Source organism: Chiroxiphia lanceolata, chromosome Z (assembly GCF_009829145.1).
Source record: "Chiroxiphia lanceolata isolate bChiLan1 chromosome Z, bChiLan1.pri, whole genome shotgun sequence".
Classification (NCBI taxonomy): Eukaryota; Metazoa; Chordata; class Aves; order Passeriformes; family Pipridae; genus Chiroxiphia; species Chiroxiphia lanceolata.
Window position 1 is genome coordinate 31,323,835 of NC_045671.1, and position 21,766 is coordinate 31,345,600.

The following is a 21,766-nucleotide window of genomic DNA, read 5'->3' on the forward strand; positions in this document are numbered from 1 at the left end:
ACATTAGGGAAATAGCTGTCAATAATTATGTCACAAAAATACATTGTAAAAGGAGAATTTAAGCTTGTAATGCTGCATTTTAGCTTCTTTTTAAGTGAACGAAACGTGGTACTTACTGCAGTATCATCAAAGAGGTTGAGTAAAGAAATGAGAAAGGCTCGTCTGTGTTGACGGTTCCCTCGGATCATGGAGTACAGGTGTGAGCATAATGCACTGGATGACTCATCGTGTCTAAAACCTCTTACAGGATCTTTTGGGCAGGTATTAATTGCCTGTTGTACCTGGTAAGACATCTTCATACCAGCCACTGCTTTCATCTGAAATGGAAATGTATTTGGTTTTATTCAAACCATTGCTTCCAAAGCACTACAACTTACTCTTTTTAAAGGGATGCTCATCTTAAGTTTAAATTTAAAACATGTACTGAGGCAATATTACCTTTTGAGTTGAAAACTTGTGTCAGAGATCAGAATTTCTTGTGAACTGCTTTGACTGTAAATTCTGCTAGAAACATATAGCTAATCTGTCTACCCACTACATCCAGGTATTTCAATTTAAACGATTTTCAAGAACACTGAAATGTGTTCATACATGAACAGAATATTTTACCAAATGTACATGCCTGGTATCATTTGTAGCGAAACCAACTAAATCCATATGAGTGCAATAGGACTAACGAACAGAAAATGAGGTTTGTTTGGGTTTTCTTTTCATATATCCTAAAATTTCCAGTTGATTTTACTTAATTCAAGGGTCCTGCTCCAGCTTCAGAACAAACTGAATCTCTAGTTAGGCTGCATATTCAATTCTCTTCATACTCTGCTGCTGTTCAGAGAAGTTGTCTCTGCATCTATACACTGTGTTAAATCCCAGCTACCTAACATACCAAATTCAATCTGCTACGCTTCATCCAATGGATTAGGTATCTGTTTGGGTGCCACCAGCATGCTCCCATTGCAGTAGAATACAAGCACACATTAAAAGTCCTACAGTGCAGTACATACACTGAACCTAGACGGGGATTTTCTAAAATAAGGAGAGTGCTGCAGCTTAATTTCAGACCTTAAGTAGAACAATTGGCACTATGCCACAACTCCACATGTCCTCGCTTAGCTCTCAGGTTTTCCTTTCAGCAAGATTCATTGGATTTAAACAGCTTCCTATGCTCCTCCTGCTCAGATTACAATTTATAAAGCCTTGGTGCCTTGTACATTCTAATACCCATACACTAAGGACTTAATCAACTGCTACACGGTGTTCTCCCTAGTCCATTGATACAGGAAAACCACTGCTAAAGATTACGAAACACTTGTCCTTCCCTCTTATCAAGTACTACTCAGTGTGGAAAACAGTACTGTGAATTTAAATTAAAGGAAATTTTGTACTAGAAGAGACACTTCAAATTATTTTCTCCTGTTTCTCAGAACAGAAATATCCAAACAGGGGAAACAGTTAAGATCATCTTTACAACTGCTTAGTTATTGTTTATCTGTGACTTTATATACTCTTTTTTCTGTAGTTAAGGCATACTCAGATGTTAAACCACTAAAGAATATAACAGTATTCTGTAATATGTTAAATTAGAATTACTTACGTGAATGAACCCAGCATATTTTTGTCTATTTCCACCAACTGCTGGTCAGCTTTATTTCGCATGGAGGGCTCTGGATCTGTGCCCATAGCAATTAAGTACGGCACACACTTGAAAACAAATGAAATGATTATTCAGAGGTATTGTACCTTTTTGGTTTTTGTTCTTTGTTTCTACTGCAGAAACCAGAATAGGAAGCTCCATGCAACTTACCACCTAACTACTTTTTGCAAGTTAATAGTACAATATACTGTGAGACACTAGCATTCTAAAAAAGTTATGAGTACTTCCCTTTTTGTCAAACTCTAAAGTCAATTTAGCATACAGACAATTTCATTAAAAAAAAACCCGAAACACCACTTAGGACATGTGCAGTGGCTGCAGTATCAAAAATTCATTACAAAAACATGGTACAAGCAAAGAATAATGGAAATGGACTGAAGTTCTAACACTGACTGTGCAGTTCCATAGTGTTTGGAGCATATAGGGATTCAGGTGGAAGCAAGCTGACACAGGATAAAGTGTAAACCTTGAATTCATAATAGAAATATGCTCAAGTGTATATTTCTACATGCTCTTTAGGAACTGCCTGGGCTTTTACATCATAATCCAAAAGTAGACAATACAGATAATGTGGAATCTCACTGGATAAACAAGATAAAGGAGATTTCAAAATATGCTTTCTGTAAAAGCCTCTTGCTACAATAAGAAATTATTGTAACTTAACTAGAAGAGAAAACCTGGAAATTTACGTAGTAAGCGTGAAAGCCTCTTAAAACAAGAAGTCTCAGCACAAAAGCTTATCATACCTGAACAGGATGGATGAGGCCCTGGTTTAACGTCAGTGCAATGACATTTAGAGCAAAGTGGCGTACACTGGACTGGTTATGAAAGAAAGCCTCAAGGACCTGTTTGAGATATAGCTGCATGATGGAACTACTCATCCCTGAGGAAATATCACCCATTTCTTTCAGGTCTTCCTGTTTTGCTACTTTTTTCCCTGTGAAAAGGACAAAAGCAACAGCATAATCACCACGGTATAATCACTTGTTTTGCCTTACTTGATGTATGCTGATTTTTAAGTTTCACAACAAATACACATTTCAGCTGTCTTAAAATGATGGCATGAAACAGAGAACAGTCTGATGTCTAAATATATAAAAAAACTACAGAGAAACTGTTTTAATTCAAGTCTTATTCCTTAATAAAGGCTTTTAATTTAAAAATAAAGTTGTATTTTTTTTTTTTATCTGCAAATTAAACTTAGAGGGTTTTTTTGATAAAAATTATTACTACCATCATTATAGCAATTACGCATTCTGGACTCCTTCCAGCATTCATACTGGAAGTATAAATTTATTATATCTTGAAAGTAAATAATACACCTATTATGCAAAAACCTCTTTTAAATACTTATAAAATACTTTGGGTACATACTACAGATGTGATTACAATTTTGACTCAGTGCAGACACATAGTAATTGTATGCAACAAAGTCAAGTTTTGCATGCCTTGTTAGCACAGAAGAACTCGGCACTTACAGTCTCTGTCTGCCTGCTGCATACGTGTATCCTCCTCCTGCAAGTAGGTCTGGAGGTTTTTTAACACCTGGATTTTTAAGTTTACTGAACAGTTCTTATCTGAAAGAATGCTGTTGTACAGAGTCTTCACTTCCTGTTCAAACATTAAACTTGGGTGCTGGATAAATGCAAATCCTAAGGGTGGAAAAAAAAGGAAATAGTTCTCATTATTATTATCTAGAAATCGTATTTCTGCATTTTAAGTCCTTCAATAGAGAGGTATGAAATTTATCTCCTCCCAACAGCATAGCTTTTTCTAGTCCAAACAGTATTGCATTTCCATATGGACACCATCTATAGCTCATAAGAAGTTCTGATAGCCATGACAGTTCTATTAACCATGACTCTGTTTGAGGGATAAAATGGGATGTTGACTCAGGGTGGCTGCACTAAAAAGTTATACAGGTCTGGATCCAGGTCCAGTATAGTGGCTGCATCTCAATGACTAGGAGTTCTCACAAGAACAAAAAAGGAATGTTACTAAAAATTACCTGTTATTTTTCTAATACTTTTGGAGATAAACATTCTTCTGAAACTGTACAGTGTTACTTATATGGAGGCAGAGAAGAAGTGTGAAAATTGATGAATATCATGAATATTTAACATCATAATAGAACAAAAAAAATCAGCTGTGAATACAGTAACATTTATGCCTCTTGATATCATTATTCACATATCCATTAAGGTCTTTTCTTGAAAACTATCTGAAGTGTTCCCAAGACTACATGTGTTGGAAATACACACTCCAGAACTGTTTTTAGCTGCAGCTTTACCCTTGCCAAGGAACTAGTTGTTCTTAAGTCTGTATTTCATAAAAATTTTTCTAAATTAGTAGTAATATATACAATTTTATATTGTGTACATAAGTTTATAAGTGTTGCTGAAAAACTCTTATGCAGTATCATAAAAAACAGTAATGGAACCATAACACCTCCATTTAATTTACATTTAACTATTTGATTATTTTTTTAAATACTGTTGAGGAAAAGCAGACATTAAATGTATTTTTTATGACTGCAGGAAACTCAGCTTTTGAATGAATGCACAGAAGATACAGAAACATAAAAGAAGAATGAGAGGAAAAATGAAAGAAAATAAAATTATGCAAGAGCAATGTCTAAAAATAGCTGAAACAAAGGGAAGACTGAGTCACATTTTTAAAACTGGCTCCTTACAACAAAAAGACACTGTAGGTAAAGGCTAAGTCCAAGGTAAGACCTCAGTGTGTTAAAATCCCCTTTCGGTCTCAAAGCAAGAAGCAGAGAAGCAGGTGGGAAAAGAGGAGGGAAAGGAATTATAGTGGTCTTAGGAGTACGTGGTATGACTGTGCACTCTATACAAGTATATATTGGTGTTCGTAACTTGACCACGTTCAACGTCCAACCCATTTTTAAGGTTAATTTTAAAAATGAAAAGCACATGGATGTATGTGTAACAACCCACATAACATTTTTCTTCATTCGCTTTAAGGCATCTAAACCACCAGTGTTCTCAGGGAAATTTGTATTTTTCCATCCCTGGTCAACTGGGGAAGAAATCTTACTTGGCATAGCTGTCATAGGAGATGAAGAAAGGCACTTGTCATGTTTTTTTAAGGACTGACTTCACATCTCAAGAGATGCCATCACATCATTATTCTTCATGCTTTTGTTTTCACTCTATTAACAGTCTTTAGAGTAAGCACTGAACTTGACTAAGACATTAACTGTTAGGTACTTACAAGTTTAGCTAAATTTACTAACAAAAGTTTATATCCTAAACTTGCTTTGTAAATACACATCTGGAAGAGAAGCATAACCAACCATAATTATTAAGTTTAGGGTTAAGCTTAACACTTCAACAGCAGCAGCACATCTCAAAGCAAAGGCTAAAACTGTTGAATGTCCTTACTGAAATGACATGCTGACAGGAAAGTACACACTCTTCATGTGACACCTTTCACCATGTACTGATGTTGAATTAGCTTGCTAGTCCTTTTCACTTTATTGCTGCTCACAAACATTGAATGACTTTGACAACTTTGCTCAACTAGCAGCCTATAGGATGGAAATTTACACTGTTTACATCCAACAGCTACCCTCAGAATGGAATCAGTGCTCAGATGAAATCGATGTATCACTGAAAAAAGTAAGGTTTAATTAAAATAAAGACCTAAAGCAGAGAAAAAAAAATCTGACGAACGACTATGGACAGCCATCCCTATTTTAACCCCTTGCCTAAAACCCACCACAATTCAGTCTATAATTTAGAAACATTTTTGGCAAATGCCATGAACAAAGTAATCAAGCCTATTGTTAAGGAATACAGTTCCTACCCCACAGGTATTATTCTGTAGAGTACTAATAAGTTGGACTGGACTATAGTTGTGTTGCATACATTGATGTAATGCTTGGAAAAACTCCAAGTGCTCCATAGCACTGCTCCCACAACAGAGGCAACTCCAATGCCATTGATCCTGCTCAGCTGTCTGAAATGGTTTCTCACAGAACAAGAAATGAAGATTCAATCTTGGTCCTTATCCTCAAAGCCCTAAGCTGAATTGAAGCAGAATATCTAAAAAGTCCCCTAAATAGCAACATAAAGAGACAAAAATCTTGTCCACAGTTGAATCATACAATGGAAGCTCACATGCCTGGGAGACAACTTACTTTAGATCAAGCAATAACCCTGAATTGAATCTTCCCAGAAACCAAGGCCGATCTGCCCAAATAAGATTCTCTCAGATGTAGACAGAGAAGTAGAAAATGAACATGATATGAATCAGACAGTGGCAGTTCATTCACCACTGAAATCACTGAAATGCCACGCTAATCTCACAAAGGCCACTCAACCAGTATAAACTGCCAGGGTCCCCTTGACTCCTGCACAGTGTCTGCTCCTACACCTAGAATATTCAAAGTTTTTCCGGCACTTTTTTACCTTGTGGACTGAAAACAAGGTTTGGAGTTACAATATACTTGCTTTTGGAGAAAAAAATAACATCTTCATTACCTTGGAAATCTGCTGCACTTTACAACTTGGTCATACATCAAAAGACATTCACTGTCAAAAGCACCCAGTCTGATGCAGAATTACGCAACTAGCAACCTTTTGACAGGTTTTCTATAGCCAGTTCTCAAACCAAACATGCAGTAAATTTTGATTTTAAACAAACTCCCTTGTGACTAAAGAAATACAGGAATTCCTCCTGATACACATAGATTTTTACTGGAGCAAAAATAATAAAAACTATTAATATTTCTTACCAAGGCCAATAATGGCTTTCGTCTGTACTTCTTCATCTGAATGCTTCGTAAAATACATCAGCAGTTCAAGTACTTTATCCTTAATGTTAACCTGAGCAAATTAAAACAAAAATATAGCTATTTGAAGATGAAACTGATGTTTTTAATCTCTTACAAAAGCAAATATCAAAAAGAAAAAGAAGACACACAATCTTACTGCATAGCCTTTGCAAAACCACAAAAAGCTATGCCATATGCATTACAGAAAAATACATAGTTCTGAGGAACTAAGAGTAGTGTGCTTTCAACTTAAAGTGGAGCATTCAATATATCTAAGACATGGAGAGTAAATAAAAGTTATTTTACCTTACTGTTGCCCTTAAAATCTTCCTGATCAAAATCAAAATGCCGACACAGTGCTCCAACAGTGAAAAGTGACCTAAGGAGTGCTGGTTTATTGGCAGTTAGTATTGTACTGTTGGGGTCTTCTTGGTGTTGATTTTTTAATTTAGAAAGTGCACCTGCAGTAAGACAAAAGTTTTTATCACAGTGTTTAATTGTGGTGTATTACTGAGACAAGACTTGTAGCCAAAACTGAAAAGTGACAACTACTTGTGATTTTACTTACCATAGTATCTATTAAAACAGGCCCATACAAATTTATAGTTCTGGGTGACCTTGTTCACAACAGCCCCAAGACAGCTCACACAATGCTGAACAACCTAGAAGCAAGGAAGAACAAATGAATTGTATATTTAGAAGTTAAACTTGAGATTTTTGTGAAGTTATGCAGCAAAAAGCTATGCTGAACTAAAACTAATAATCTAACAGATATAATGTTATGTCCATCTCCTGGATTGCTCGAACTTATTAAAAAATAACAACATCATGTACAAACTCTGGTAAACCAAGTACACTGAATTTTGTGGCATTGTCTTTAAACCAAACTCCACGTGAAATGGAATCAACAGAATAGTAGCAATTAAAAGCTTACTGTCATGCCATATTTGATGATGAGTTTCATGAGGTCTTCCTCAATAGTGGCAAGAAAGGTCTCACTTGGGTGCTCCATTAGTGGCACTACAAGCTCTAAGATTTTTGCAACATTGCAGATCACCATGAAATCATTCTGGGTCTGAAACAACAGCATATACAGTGTTTAAAATAAAAATTATTACTGGATTGCATTATCATGATTGCAAATGTATTTTAAGTATGGAGCCTATGGAAACCTATGGAAAATATTTATCTATATTTATCTATTACAGAGACATCCTGAAATGGTCTTTTGACAAATCAAGCTCACTAATCAGGATAGAATAAATCCCAAATACTACTGTCAAGCTATTTGACCTATTCAAGCTGTCAGTGGTAATTCTATCACTCATCTCAACCTGTGTAAGTATAAAACAGATGCAACCCACTAAACAAGCTGCAGCAGGTAAATAATCAGATTACTCTTTCCTATACTGTTTGTTCAGAAGCAGCTCTAACATGTTGAAAATGTGCCCAGAGAACACACCAGGGCTGCATCTGGAAAATGCCAGGCTGTATTTCCAATCTAAGCTGGTAATAATTACTCTTCAAGGCTGCCCTGGGCAGCTGACCTAATGAAAGACATTGCTGCCACCCACCCATGCTCCTCCTTGAGCCATGGCTGCCTGACCCTGCCCTGCTCCTTCTACCAGATCAGGGGTGTCAGATATAAAGGGCAGAAATCACTGCAGGGTTTCAGAGACCAGAGCTGGGGAGGGTTTCTCTATGAGAGGTCTCTACAATGTCTTACAGAGGAATACAAGAGCACTAGATCTACAGAAGTGAGAGATGAAGTCTGGAAGAGGATGGATCAAGACATCTTCCTTCTCATATATTTGCTATATATTAGATCACTCTATCTTCTGCAATGTTATCCTTAGTCTTAAGACTCATATGTTAAAACTGTGACTATAAACCAAAACAATTTTATGAAATTATTTTATAACAGGAGAAAAACTGGGAAAGAAGCAGCACAGGTTTCAGTTTCACTTGGCTGTAAAATGTGGAGGTAGAAGATGAGTAAGAACATCTTAGAAGCTACAGAGATCTTCAAAAGGACCTAGTAACTTTCAAAGCTATGATACCACAAAGTAAACCCACAATTTTAAATTTGCTTTTCCTACCTTCAATTGCCGCAAGTATACAAGACAGCTGTTTTCATGCTCAATTATCTAGGGAAAAAGAAAGACTGATTTCTCTACTTACACTACATTTAGTGGTCAGGTATGGCTGCATCGTCATGGCATGTTTGACCATCAGCTGGGGCCTTATTTTACTGAATAAGAACAAAGTGGTTATGCAAGCAACCAATCGACCAGAATTCACACCTTTGTTGTCAGAATCTGCAAAAGATTACAAAATACAAAAATGATATAAAGTCCAAGTACTGTTTAGCAATGAAAAACATATCGCCTAAGCATTGTTCGAATATTTTTTCATTGCATCTCTTTCAAGATCAAATCAGAATATTCTTATCAGAGATGAGAACGTAATTGTGTTAACATTTGTAGTGTACCAAATACACTTGAAAAAAGAAGCAAAGATGCTTCAAAGACATCACTAGTTTTAAACTCCTTACTGTACACAGAAGACTAGCCCAGTCAATGAGTCCTATTACAACTGTAGAACATACTAATGTAAATAAAACTTGCCACATTTGTTTTGATTTTAGTGATCTGAAAGCCTGAAAAAGTTATTTTAAAAGTAGTTCTGTTATTGTGGTTAGCTAGTGAAAATTAGGGAAGCCTTATTATTATACAGTGCTCAAAAGTTCATAATGAACTTAGTAGCAATATTCATTACAATCAGCTTTGTAACAGGAACTCTGTAACAGTAACCTTTTGCAACAGCGGTTTCAACAACTGTTTACAGTACATATAAAATTCAAAAAGGACTTTAGCTGAGTTTATATTTTATTACCTGATAAAGATTCTTCATATTTAAGAATGTGCTCAACCAAATTGTCAACAAGTTGAGTACAGGCTTTCTTCACAGGTTTATATGAGGCATCCTCTTCCGACTTCAACAGCTGTAGCAGATGAACAGAAAAATGGTTCAGTATTAATGCTGCATTTATTTGCACAGGATACATGTTGGTTTTATAACAATTACTACAGATACACAAGGATTTTAGACTACAAAAGTATTGCATTCTCCATAAAGCTTACAAGTTGAAGAAAAAATTATGTGAATTTAAAAAACAAACCAAAATCAAAGATAAGTAAAGAAAAACTAACTGCAATAAGAATCCATAGAAGTTCTACTATTTTTTGCATTGAGATGAAAGGTGACCTTACGCTTAATGGATAATGCAGAAATTAACAGGAGTTAGAAATAAAGAGTAGAAATAAAGAGCTTATAGAAATAAAGAGTAATTCAAAACAAATGTTTTTGACACTAAGCTAAAATATCAAATGAGATCTAACAGTTTTATCAAACTGTTTAATCTTCTTTCATATGACTTCGGGTACTGTCCATGAAAATCCTTTTAATATCTAAGAAGCACTGAGATCATACTGTAGCCTTTTCTTCACTGAAGAGGCTCTTAATGAAGAGGCTCTGATTTACTTGGTTATCTATTTTCACAACACTCCAGGCTGGGATAAACTCAAAAGTGTTTTTTTGCTTGAAAATTAACCAGCGAATACAAGATGTAGAGAATGACAACACAAGTAAAGGAGACATAAAAAAAGCAACTTCAGTGCTTAGAAATTTCTGTATCAGATATAAATGAAATATAATGCAGAAGTAACTTTTCCTTTAAAGATTAATTGCTTCCTTAAACTGTGTAGAAATACACTGCATGTGAAAATATTCTTATTTACCATTTAAAAAAAAAATCCACATTACACTAGATGCCTCATTTCAGAATTAAGTATCTTAGCTGTGGACTACGTGTTTATGTCACTCATTATCAAAGAGATGATGAAATTAAAAACAAACAAATCCCTCCAAAACTAAGAAGTGAAGTATTTTAAAAGAGATGATCTGCAAAGACAGAAACTAATGTCAGAGATAAAGAAAACTGCACCAATTGAGATAGAATTGGTCAGATATTAAAGGTAGGAACTGAATTTGACTACTGTAAAGGATTGCTCGTGGAGTCCCATTTCTATGTGTTTACTACCAAAGAAATGTTAAAATTCTAACAATTATACCATACATTCAAATTCATTACTTACATTTTGAAGAAGCTGTTCAAACCAATCATACCCTGTATCTCTACAAGCTGCAACCTAGAAGTATTTTTGATAATAAACTGTTAATAAAGAAGGTATCTGAGGAAAAATTACTTCAATACAGATGTCATCTCAAAAGACCAGTAAACATGCATAGATGTATTTTCATATGCATTCAGAACAATGGAGATAAGAAACTTTCTTCTGCATTTGAAAAATAGTTCTTACCATTAAGTGACTCCAGAACTGATATTTTATACAATATAAAGCCTACGCATTTTACTGGAGACTGCTGGCTCTAATGCAAAACAAATTTTTGTTTTGTAGAACATTTTGCACAGATTTAAGCACACATACAAGCCTGACACATGGAAAACAAGCAGGCATGTACATCACAGAATGTCTTGAGTTGGAAGGGATCTACAAGGATCATTGAGTCCTACTCCTGCCCCTGCACAGGACACCCCAACAATTCAACCATGTGCCTGAGAGAGTTGTCCAAACGCTTCTTGAACTCTGTCAGGCTTGGTGCTGTGACCACTTCCCTGTTCCAGAGCCTGTTCCAGTGCCCAACTACCCTCTGGGTGAAGAACCTCTTTTCTAATATCCAACCCAAACCTCCCCTGACATAACTCTGGGCCATTCCCTCAGGTTCTGTCACTGGTCACCAGAGAAAAGTATATATACATATATACACAAACACACACATAGACCCATATATAGATAGATAGACATAGATATGTATTTTTATATAAACAAACCAAGCCTTCACTGGTATCATATATCAGAAATGGCATACAGGTACTTCAACTAGAACTGGCAGGAGACTGAGAATTTAGCTGAAGTCAAATTGACTGACTTCTCAGATTGGAAAAAAAGCACACTAGACTATATTCTGTAAAAATACTGTAAAGTAGATGAAGTTTAAACCTATAATTGTAAGTATGAAGTGAGTGCTTTTATTTGATATTTACATCTTTGTATAATTGATATTAAAACACCTTTTCAGCACAGTGGCTTTATACAACATATTTTCACTACAAATTAAAGCATTTTCATTTCAGAGACATTTATTTTGGAGCCCTTTAATTTGCTGTTCCTAAAAAGTAAGATATGATTATGCAGACACTAGTTTACCCTGAGTAAGAACATGACTCTGTATTTATAAAAACACCTTATTAATCTTTACTAACCTATTAACTCAACGATACGTTATCAATTGTTTGAGGAAAATTTTCTTTTATGAGAGAACTTAGTTAGGCTTAACTATATGCTCCTTCTAGCAATTCCTGCAGAATGTTAAATATATTAGAAAGTGGTTGTGTTTTAAATGAAACAAATACTTTATGCAATCTGAATATAGTGTGGTCACAGTTATCATTGCCAGCAGATTAAGTGAGCATTTAAAGTTTCCTACAGCCTACAGTTTCCTACATAAATCAGATGAATAATATTCGCATACATTTCATGCCAGGAGATAAAAAGAAACCATCTGATAAATTATTCAAAAAAATACAGATATACTTCAAAGATACTAAAACATAATTGAATTTCACATGCAGTTTAAATTTGTTTAACGTACCACATCGGTGATGTTTAGTATTTTCCTTGTCATTGCTTCTTTGTCATGGTGTGGAGTTGGAGTAAACCAGAGTTTCTGGAATGTCTCATTTACTAATTTCTGCAGGAATAGAAAATATTAGCATAAAAAAATAAACTTAAATCATTACACCAGTATTATTTCTAATAGATCCATACAACAGATTTGTTGATGTTCCATGCCATTTCATAAGAAACTATGCAACCTAAGTGAGACTGTTGAAGGAAATGTTATCTGAGACAGATAACATCTGCTATTACAGGAGTTATACTGACTTCTATGCAAACTTCAGCAAAATGAATCAGTGGAAACCAATGCTACAGAAAATGGAGTTACCATCTTCCTGCACTAATGTGCATTCCTCAGGAAAACACACTACTATATTCCCTTTCAACATTTTTGAATGGAGGACAAAATAGAATAGAATGAAAATGAACAAAATGATTCCAAAATTATTCTTATTCATGGAAATGTAAAAAATGCATGGAAGATAATGCCCTATTTTTTCTGATATTGTTAGAAAGCTAAAGGGAAGAATGAGAGAAAGGTCACTCCCTTCCCAGAGGCACCTTGGATCTAGATGTTCATCTGCTTGTTGTCCTCTCAGAAAGCCATTAATGTATCTCAAGTGGTAAAAATATCTGCTGCAGCTTCAAAGTTGCAGATTTCAAATCCTACTGAAAGCTTGATACAAAGTCACTACAAGTGTGTTTCTAATTACCCCCAAAAATTTAAGATTAGTTTGCCAAATTAAACAAATCAAACAGGTTTATGATTTAACACATTATCTTAGGTTTGTGCCCCTCTGTATATACATTGCACAAAGTGTAGAGTGTAAGCACATAAGTAACGTTTTAGGGGGAATATGATTGATTTATTGAACATTCAGAATTAATATGAAATTAGCAGGGACTAATATTTTATAATGTTATATGCAAGATATACTAAAATATCTGCTCTCAAAAATTCCTAAAAGTCATAAATATTACAAAGGAGCAATGTAATTCTTTTCTGATTTTTTTTTTGGTCAAAATATGGACCACTAAAATAATGATAATTAAAATTCTGAAGGATATGTTTCATTCTACCTTAATGCCTTCTTCATCATTGACTCTCCGAATCATTTTCACACACATTTCTGTAATTTTGGGGAACGTTGGTTGTTCAATGCAGATATCCCTAAGTATCTTTATGACTCTTTTTCTGACACTGATACCAGTATCCTGTGAAGAGAAAAGAATTACACTCTTGAAAACAAATCAGAAACATTAATTTATGTATTATACAAATTAATACTTGAAGATCACCCAATCTGACTTGCAAAATTTATTTAGAAAAGGCAACTAAAATATTCTGGAGTGCACTTATACAAAAGCCCAGCATGACCTGTTCTAAATGTTCTGGATGAGTTCCCAGAGTCTTGAAACACTTCCTCCATCTATACCCTCCCATCTAAGAGCTCATGACGTTGCAAATGCATAACTCCTTTTCTTAATTCAAGAGCTTACAAGCCAGATATGATGATGCTTTATCTACTCTGTTGGAATACACAAGACTCCTTATAGATCTGGATGGTAATACTTTAAGCCTTTGGATAAAGCTTATGGATAAGACACATGCAAGCAATCTTTTCCATTTTACTAGGCTTCATCTAAGGAGACAGAGGAAGATTTTCTCTTCATTTCACCTTATTCAAGATCTGTTGAATCTGAATATCAGGTTGAATTGCTTTCTGCAGTGTAGTACACACATGACCTACTTAGCTCCAAAACACTTCACAAACTTCTTCTATTATCTAACTGTAGCAAATGAGTACTACTTGACTAAAAACCTGACATGGATGCTAAGACCTAGTGTTATCCTACAGTTAAATTAACATTGTGTTTTATCTGAACATCTAGAAAAAAATCAGCACTTTTTTGGTACAAAAACTCTAATAAGCATTTCAAAACACTAAAAATAGCATAGAAAAGCTGCCTTCAATGACCCATATTTCAGACTTCAGAAATGTAGCAAAATTCGTCATTTCACTAATTTGAGCCTTAGTAATGGAATCAAAAGGAATATATCCCTGGTTCTGATGGAGTACAACTTTCTGTATATGTTTACCTTTCGACATAACAAAGCCTCTCTGAAAACAAGTGATGCAATTCACAAGGTTTTTTTTAAAGCATGATGCTCACCATTCAAGCAATAAGATATAATGATATCATTCCACCTTATTATGCATACGAGCTCAGTTAACAGCAAATTTTCCAACACCACTTATTTTATCATAAATACCACAGGTCACCGTACCAATATCCTTTCAATCAGCATGTCATAATACTGCTCAGCAAGCTGAGGGCGACAAAGCACAAATCGGCCAAGCAGCTCCACAGCTGCTTCTCGTACACTGGTGGAGTTATCCATGAGCCGCCCATGAACTCCTCGCTGCATATCCAGCTGAAAAAAACAAACGAAACAAGAATTCGAAATAAGAAAATAAGAACACTTATTTTGTGACAGAAGAACATATGCCATACGATGGATATTTCCTTTTTTACCCTGGCTAGAATACTGGGGTCTACAGCAACAACTTCAGATAAACACTTCATGGCTTTTGTTCGGACTGCAATTGCATTTTCACCAAGTACACGCAGAATCTAGAAGGAGAACAAAAACAAAGATTCAGTTTTTTTTGGGAAGGTAGCAAGCATTGGTTAACAACAAAAATGCACCAGAATAACAACTACATAAAGATAGTAGTAACTAAAACCTGAATTTATTTTTTCAGAGAGTAAAAGGGTGCATGCTAGTGTTGTTTCATGGCACTGAAAACTAAACATGGATATTTACTAGGATTTGCTCTTCTCTAAGATGGGTCATAAATTTCTTAATTTCAAATTCTACTTTGCTTTTCTCCCAGAAAAAGCAAAGAAATGACACTTGTCAAACAGCAGCTTCCAAAGTGACAGCAACACTCAGATGCAAGCAACTGGCCAATCTGGCTTGTATTTGAAAATCAAATTACACTCAATTTAATGAATTAATCTTATCAAATAAGCATGCATCTTACAGAAGCTGTGAAAACTATTTCATCACTTTGTAATGATCCTTTCACTGTGTACATATAATGATTGTGCCATGCACATACATGGGCAAATAAAATAACGGTGTACATTATGACATACAAAACGAATGCCAGAAAAAGAAACATAATCACTTATGACACCAATACAGACTATGACAGTACATGGTGTTATTGTGGCCTGTTAAATACCTCTGCTCAACAATAAACAGATATATCGCATTACTGAAAAAGTGTTTGGAATCAGAAGCCAACTGTATTTTGCTGTATGATGACTTCCAGCATAATTTACCTGTGTCAAATAAATATCGAAGCTCTGGGCAAACGGCCTCATAGAGGCCAAGTAGCGAACAATCAAACATGCATCCTCATAGTCCACAGTATCAGAATTCATCCTGCAACAAATTCCACGTGTTAATTAGGACATGTTGATACAAAAAAACTATTTAAAACATCAAATCCATGGCTAATAACGAGTAAATGGTACTAAAACATACTTTAATGTACTGAATTGAGATGGAGCGGTTTTAATGATGCTGCGAAGAAACTTTTTGCGACTTTCTGCTCTATGCATGATTTGTCCTGTGGTCTCAACATCTTTTGCATGATGAGTTCCTTCAGATGAATCCTCATCTTTCTGAGATTTAATTGCTTTTTCTGTCTCCATAGTTGTATCACGGAACCACTGAGCTACATAAAACTTCCGAGAAAACTGTAGAAATACAGCAGGATGCATAGAAAACAAAACCAATAGATACAGAAAAAGAAAATTAACAGACTTAAAATGAGATTAAGGGAATCTAATGCATCAATATTATTTTAGAAAACACAATCAACAGTGTATGCTAGGGTGACAATTTAATTGAAGTGCTAATATGTATAATCAAAAATAATTTTATTCAATACACATTATTGAAATTATTTTTATATATGCCCGACAACAGAAACCTGAAATTTACCACTAATGATGCATCAATTTCTGTGTTCTCATCCAGATAATCTAGCAAAGCCTTTTGCAGCTGTTGAATTTCGTCTTCTCCTCCTGAAACCTGTTAGAAGTAGAAAGATAGTTATAAACCAGAATATTGCACAGTTGTACTTGTTATCTGAAAATCCGCATGTCCACACATAACATACACTGAAGTCAGTTGTTTGCATAATTGCAGAGCACTAATAATTTTTTAACCAATTAGTTATAAAGTCTAAAAAATATTAAGAGCGGAATAAGACTGGTTTTAAAACACACTGACTGATTTGATTCATCTTGTTCTATGATCTTGTGTGAGGACTCTGTCACAGAGGAAAAAAGAAGGGCCAAACCCATAAAGCACCTTTATTTCCTCAATAATATATGGAAACACATTGATACTTGCAGTTGCTGAAGTTACAGCAGAGAAAGGTATTATTTTTTCCCCCAAAATGAATGAATTCAAGAGTTCAAAGCATGTCTAAAATGCATATAATATTAGATAAACTAATGAAAAGCATGCACAAGTGTTCAAACGAACTTGACAATCTGTGACAGATTTCTACAAAAAAAATCTACTGCTCAAAAATGTCAAAACAGAACAGATTTCCCCCAAAAAACTAATTGTATGAATAAGGAGTCCAAACCACAGTACGGAGTGCAATATGCATTTATCAATCATTAAGGAATATCCTGGTAATGATAGAGCATAGAAGAAAATATCCAAGAGAGTCTAAGTACTCAATTTAGCAGGAAAGAAAAACCTGTGGAGGTGTAAGTTCACTTCTGAATGGAAATAATAATTTAAGTTTCTGATGACAACAGCTACCAACGGATGTTCTTATTTTCTTGCCATTTGAACAGCAAAGCAAAACTCAGCTGTCATGCACATATTGTTCTTCATAAATAACACAACACTCTGCTCTGATTGATGGTACTCTACTACACACACCTTCCACAATGCACGAATGGTATTGTCTACCATTACTGATGTTAAGTTTCCTGAGTAACTGAAAAAATGTTCCTAACATTCAATTGCCCACAGCAATGTTATTTTCTGCAGATGCCAATGCCTAGCAACTATGTGATCCCGTAAAAAGCCCAAACCAAATAGAAAAATTCAGGTATGTATCTTTCTAGAATATCTTTCAATAGTATTATAACTTCTGGAGATAAAGAAAGAGAAAAGGATTTTTCTGAAATACTTTCTCCCTAAGTCTAATGTAAAACTGTTAGAATTGCTGTCAACAGTGGAGAATTATAACCCCTTAGTAAATAGAAGTATAAATTATATAAACCCACGGACATAAAGATTTGACACTATATGTTGTAGAATATTCTAATTGACAAAAGTTACGGGAATTATCAGCCTCATAAAGCAGTAGATGGTTTTTCATTCTGCAACTGAATGCCTGCAAAGTGCAGAAAAATAAATCTAACGGTCACTGTAAAGTACATGTAATATAGATCTAAAGTCTTTTCAGGTAACAGAAAGGGAAATGCTGAGAACAGTTGTTAGTAGTTCAGAAAGAAATGCATAACGTCCATAAGAAAAACACAAGTCCCCATTTTTAAAAGGACACATAGGACATGAGATTTTCTTATCATATGATGTACTGTTACCACTTCGCAATTGCGAATGCAGGTACATACATATTTTTAAGGTCTCCTAAGAAAGAACATAACTGTTGCTCCATTATTTTCTCTCTATTGCCACAGGAAAATTGGCAAACTGATTACCCACTGTAACTAACCAATTCATAGGATCACTACAGAGCTGGTGCAAGGAAGACATGAGCTAACAAATGTGATACTAATAAATACAGTATATTTGATTCAGAAACTTGAACAGTGATTCTCCATAATGTCAATTTTTCAAATATCTTTATAATTTTCATGTGTTTGAATGGCTAGATCTCAATCCAGCTGGCATAGGATGTCTCACACACCTGTTTGAGGATTCTGGCTATAGATCCTTGATCCATTTTGCTAGTGACCGCATCTTTCCTTAGTCTTGCAGCTACAGTTCCAAGATAGTCAAGTGATGCAACTCTTAATGCCATTTCTGTAGATTTGTTACTAAATTGGTGAACCTAAGAAAAGTAGAATAAACTATTAAATACAAATCTTTATTTATGCAACTGAAGTTCTTCTCACAAGAAATTGCTTTACCTTTTTAAAGCAATTCCATGTTGCATAAAAGTATGTAGCTTACCATCACATTACAGATACTTTAATTAATTTACATTAATGCCTCTTTATTGGGTCTCCTCTCTCTCTCCAAATATGCCTCTTACTGTTTTTTAAATATATATTTTCATTAAACAAGATGGACAATAATACAGCGGATCATCTTCAACAGCAGAGACCTTTAGCATCATAATGCTATTTCTTCATTATTCACACAAATATAAAGTTACATTTTCCCAGCCATAAAATATTTTCCAAGAAACAGCTCAAATTACTGAGTTAATTACACTGTGATACTGAAAAGCAACATTCTCATTCTGTGAAATGACATAAGCAAAAGCTGTAATTGTGAGAAAACAAACCACTTAGTTGTTTTCTGGTTCTATGATGAAGGAACAGTCTAGAGAAAATATTTAATATGAATAATTACAGCTATTAGTCTGACTTTACTCCAAATTAATACGTGCACTTATTAGATGTTATATAGGTATTTTTTTGTGTTAAAAATGTAATGGAATAGTGGAACTGGACTTCCATGAGGAACTGTATACATATGACTTTGAAGAAGTTCCATATGAATGATCCTCTAACAAAAATTTTATTATTTATGTGTTACATAGTAGTAAAGCACTCAAGAAAATCCTTATATGCTGCAGATGATCAGAAAGCATTCCTGTAGTAGTTTCAGCTGAAACAAAAAAGTCTTCATTGTAGTATAAAATAAATTCATACAGTTAAAAACAAGAATCCCTTACCAATAGTCTTCCTAATAAGCTAAGTAGCAACTCTGCAGCTGGCCATTCTGGTTTGTTGACTGTTGAAAGAAGATCTTGAATGAAGTTCTCAAACAGCGGCCTGTAATCTTCTTCCCCTTGTTTACTGCCGCACCTGTTTAAAATAAAATGCATTTTGTAACACAACTAGCAGAAAATTTGTTTTATTAATTTACAGAGAAACAGCTTAAACAGTTATCACTCCAAGTTACATTGCATGTAAAGCAGCTACTTCATGCTAACAGAATTATGTTGCCAAGATTTTTTTTATTTTTAGCTTTGCAATAAAGTCTGCATTGACTTGGACAGACAAAGTAGGTAGAACTGTAAAGCTTAAGCTGGAGTAGGATAGTTGAGAGGTGATGTGTTTATACTCCTTAATCTTGGTTTGATTTATCTGATAGTGATAAGACATCTCAGTATTATGCTTCATAAAGGTTACAATCAGAATATAAAAAAAAAATAAATTAAAAATCAAAAGTTAACACACCTGATAATTTTTGACTTATATGTGGCATCCCTAAATTTAACAACATCAGAATGATGCAGAGAGATTGTCGATGGCTTATTAAATAGCTTTTTGGCTTTAAGTGTAGAAATTGATACAATAAAAACCTAAAGATCTATTCTTTGAAATCCTTTGGTTGTTCAGGCATGGGGTTTTTCCCTTTTGAGCTATTAACATTGCTAACTTCAGCTAAATGAAAGTAATGTTTAGGTTTTTTATATCTGATGATAGAATCAACATGGTTTCATGATTTATATATATCTACTCCACCTTCTTTTCCAGGCCTCATTTAAGTAATAGACCTCTAATAAAGGAATCCTACACAAACTATCAAGCGTTCTTGAATGTATAAAGAATTCTACACTGTGCAGAATTCCTGTTCCACAAACATTTTTGACTAGACCGGAAACTCTTAAGCACCTATAAAGTATACCGTTATAAATAACACTATGTATAGGTATTTATCACTGTGCAGTGGTCAGGTTTGTCTTGAAGTATGACTGACTTCATATGGAGCTGGTTTCATCAATATACTAAAGAATGCAAGAGTACTTACTTCTTAAGGAAAATAGAAAGGAAGTTTTGTGCTGTTCTCATGGCTGTTTCATAAGAGTTAGTAATAAGCACATCTTGATCCACCTAAAAATAACAAAATACATTTGTCTATTATAGCATACACAGAACTATGATTTCCAGATCAGCATTTCTCATGCATCAAAAATTACAGCAAACATAAAATTACAATGTTTACTACAGCACTGTAATAAAATATTATAAAATGTTATATCTACATGCATAAGTCATTTCCGTAAACACACACACAAAAAAGGCTTTTTAAAAATATCTTACTTTTTTGTTTGATTCCTCCTCTGAATTAGAATCTTTTTCTGCGGATGGTAAGTGCACCACACACTGAATAAGTTGCAGAACTAGTGCTGTTACCATCTGAATATACATGGGCTCTCCATCAGTGTCACTGCTGTTTAACCTGTTAATAAGAAAAGAAAGCATTAACACCAAAAGTAAACAAAAAGGACAAAACACAACAAAAATTTTTGGTCTTAAATAGTATCCTTCAAAAATTATAACCACAGCTGGAAATCTGTATTCTAGATATTTATCTAGTTATTTGCTTCTTTCTCATGCAGTGTAACATTTGATCTAAAAAAACCCAGTATTGTTCTTAGGCAGAAGAGGTGAACTGAAACAGCACTACGATGGGCTATCAGAGAATCCGTGAAGTTCATCAGCTGAAAAAGCTCATGGCTAGGCTTCGTGAACGAAGATTTAGGAAGGCACTATCCACGTTAAAGCTACCGGAATGTTTAATAAATCAAACACCTACATGTTAAAACACTTAATAATAAATTTATTACGTATAATGGCATGTCCTCTTTCAACACAACAGAACAAAATACATCAAACCATTTCCATAATGATCTATTGTTTCTATAAGTTTTTAAAGTATGCAAAATATGCATGGCTTTTAAAGAAGAGAAAATAACGACCGTGACCTGGATTGACTTTTACAAGTTACACCTATGGTAATCTGCAGTAGCATAGCAGACTACAAACTTGAGCATGCAAGAGCCTAAGTCTGTCTTAGATTGGTAAGAAGACTATGAATACACTCCATGTTTCTCCCATGACAAAACCTAAGAAATAGTATGATGTTTACTGCCCATACATACATCAACACCACCTATTGCTACCCTTAACAATATGAAGAGATGATAATCCCTGACACATGAAATGATATTGAAATGAAACTGATTCCTGTCCTGGGAAGACTGTACTGAGTGTGTCTTTAAAGAAATTCAGCTAGAATTTTCCTATTAAGCTTTAGAAATGAAGAAATTATGTAACTCCATACAGACAGAACCAAAAAATTGTCCAACAGAAAAAACTCTGAGCGTACACTGACATCACACTTGTTCACATTCTTAGCTGAGCAAAATAATGAGAGATTTCAATTATTTTTGTAGGTAGGTACTAATGTGATAGTGTAAAAAACAGTGATTATTACAAGACATTTGTCAAATAATTCCT

At 34.6% G+C, this 21,766-nt stretch overlaps 1 protein-coding gene across 1 annotated transcript in view; it reads right to left on the minus strand.

Moving 5' to 3' along the window:
- The window catches only part of NIPBL (NIPBL cohesin loading factor), a 154,124-nt gene that overhangs the window by 7,109 nt on the left and 125,249 nt on the right, over positions 1–21,766 (minus strand). The window contains 23 exon segments of the mRNA XM_032674687.1: positions 117–317; positions 1,595–1,617; positions 1,620–1,701; positions 2,401–2,591; positions 3,133–3,306; positions 6,417–6,507; positions 6,762–6,916; positions 7,024–7,117; positions 7,390–7,530; positions 8,637–8,773; positions 9,351–9,459; positions 10,613–10,666; positions 12,192–12,290; positions 13,298–13,432; positions 14,508–14,654; positions 14,756–14,854; positions 15,572–15,674; positions 15,777–15,991; positions 16,239–16,328; positions 18,196–18,339; positions 19,192–19,324; positions 20,274–20,356; positions 20,567–20,705. Of these exon segments, the coding sequence (XP_032530578.1) occupies positions 117–317; positions 1,595–1,617; positions 1,620–1,701; positions 2,401–2,591; positions 3,133–3,306; positions 6,417–6,507; positions 6,762–6,916; positions 7,024–7,117; positions 7,390–7,530; positions 8,637–8,773; positions 9,351–9,459; positions 10,613–10,666; positions 12,192–12,290; positions 13,298–13,432; positions 14,508–14,654; positions 14,756–14,854; positions 15,572–15,674; positions 15,777–15,991; positions 16,239–16,328; positions 18,196–18,339; positions 19,192–19,324; positions 20,274–20,356; positions 20,567–20,705 (2,839 nt within the window).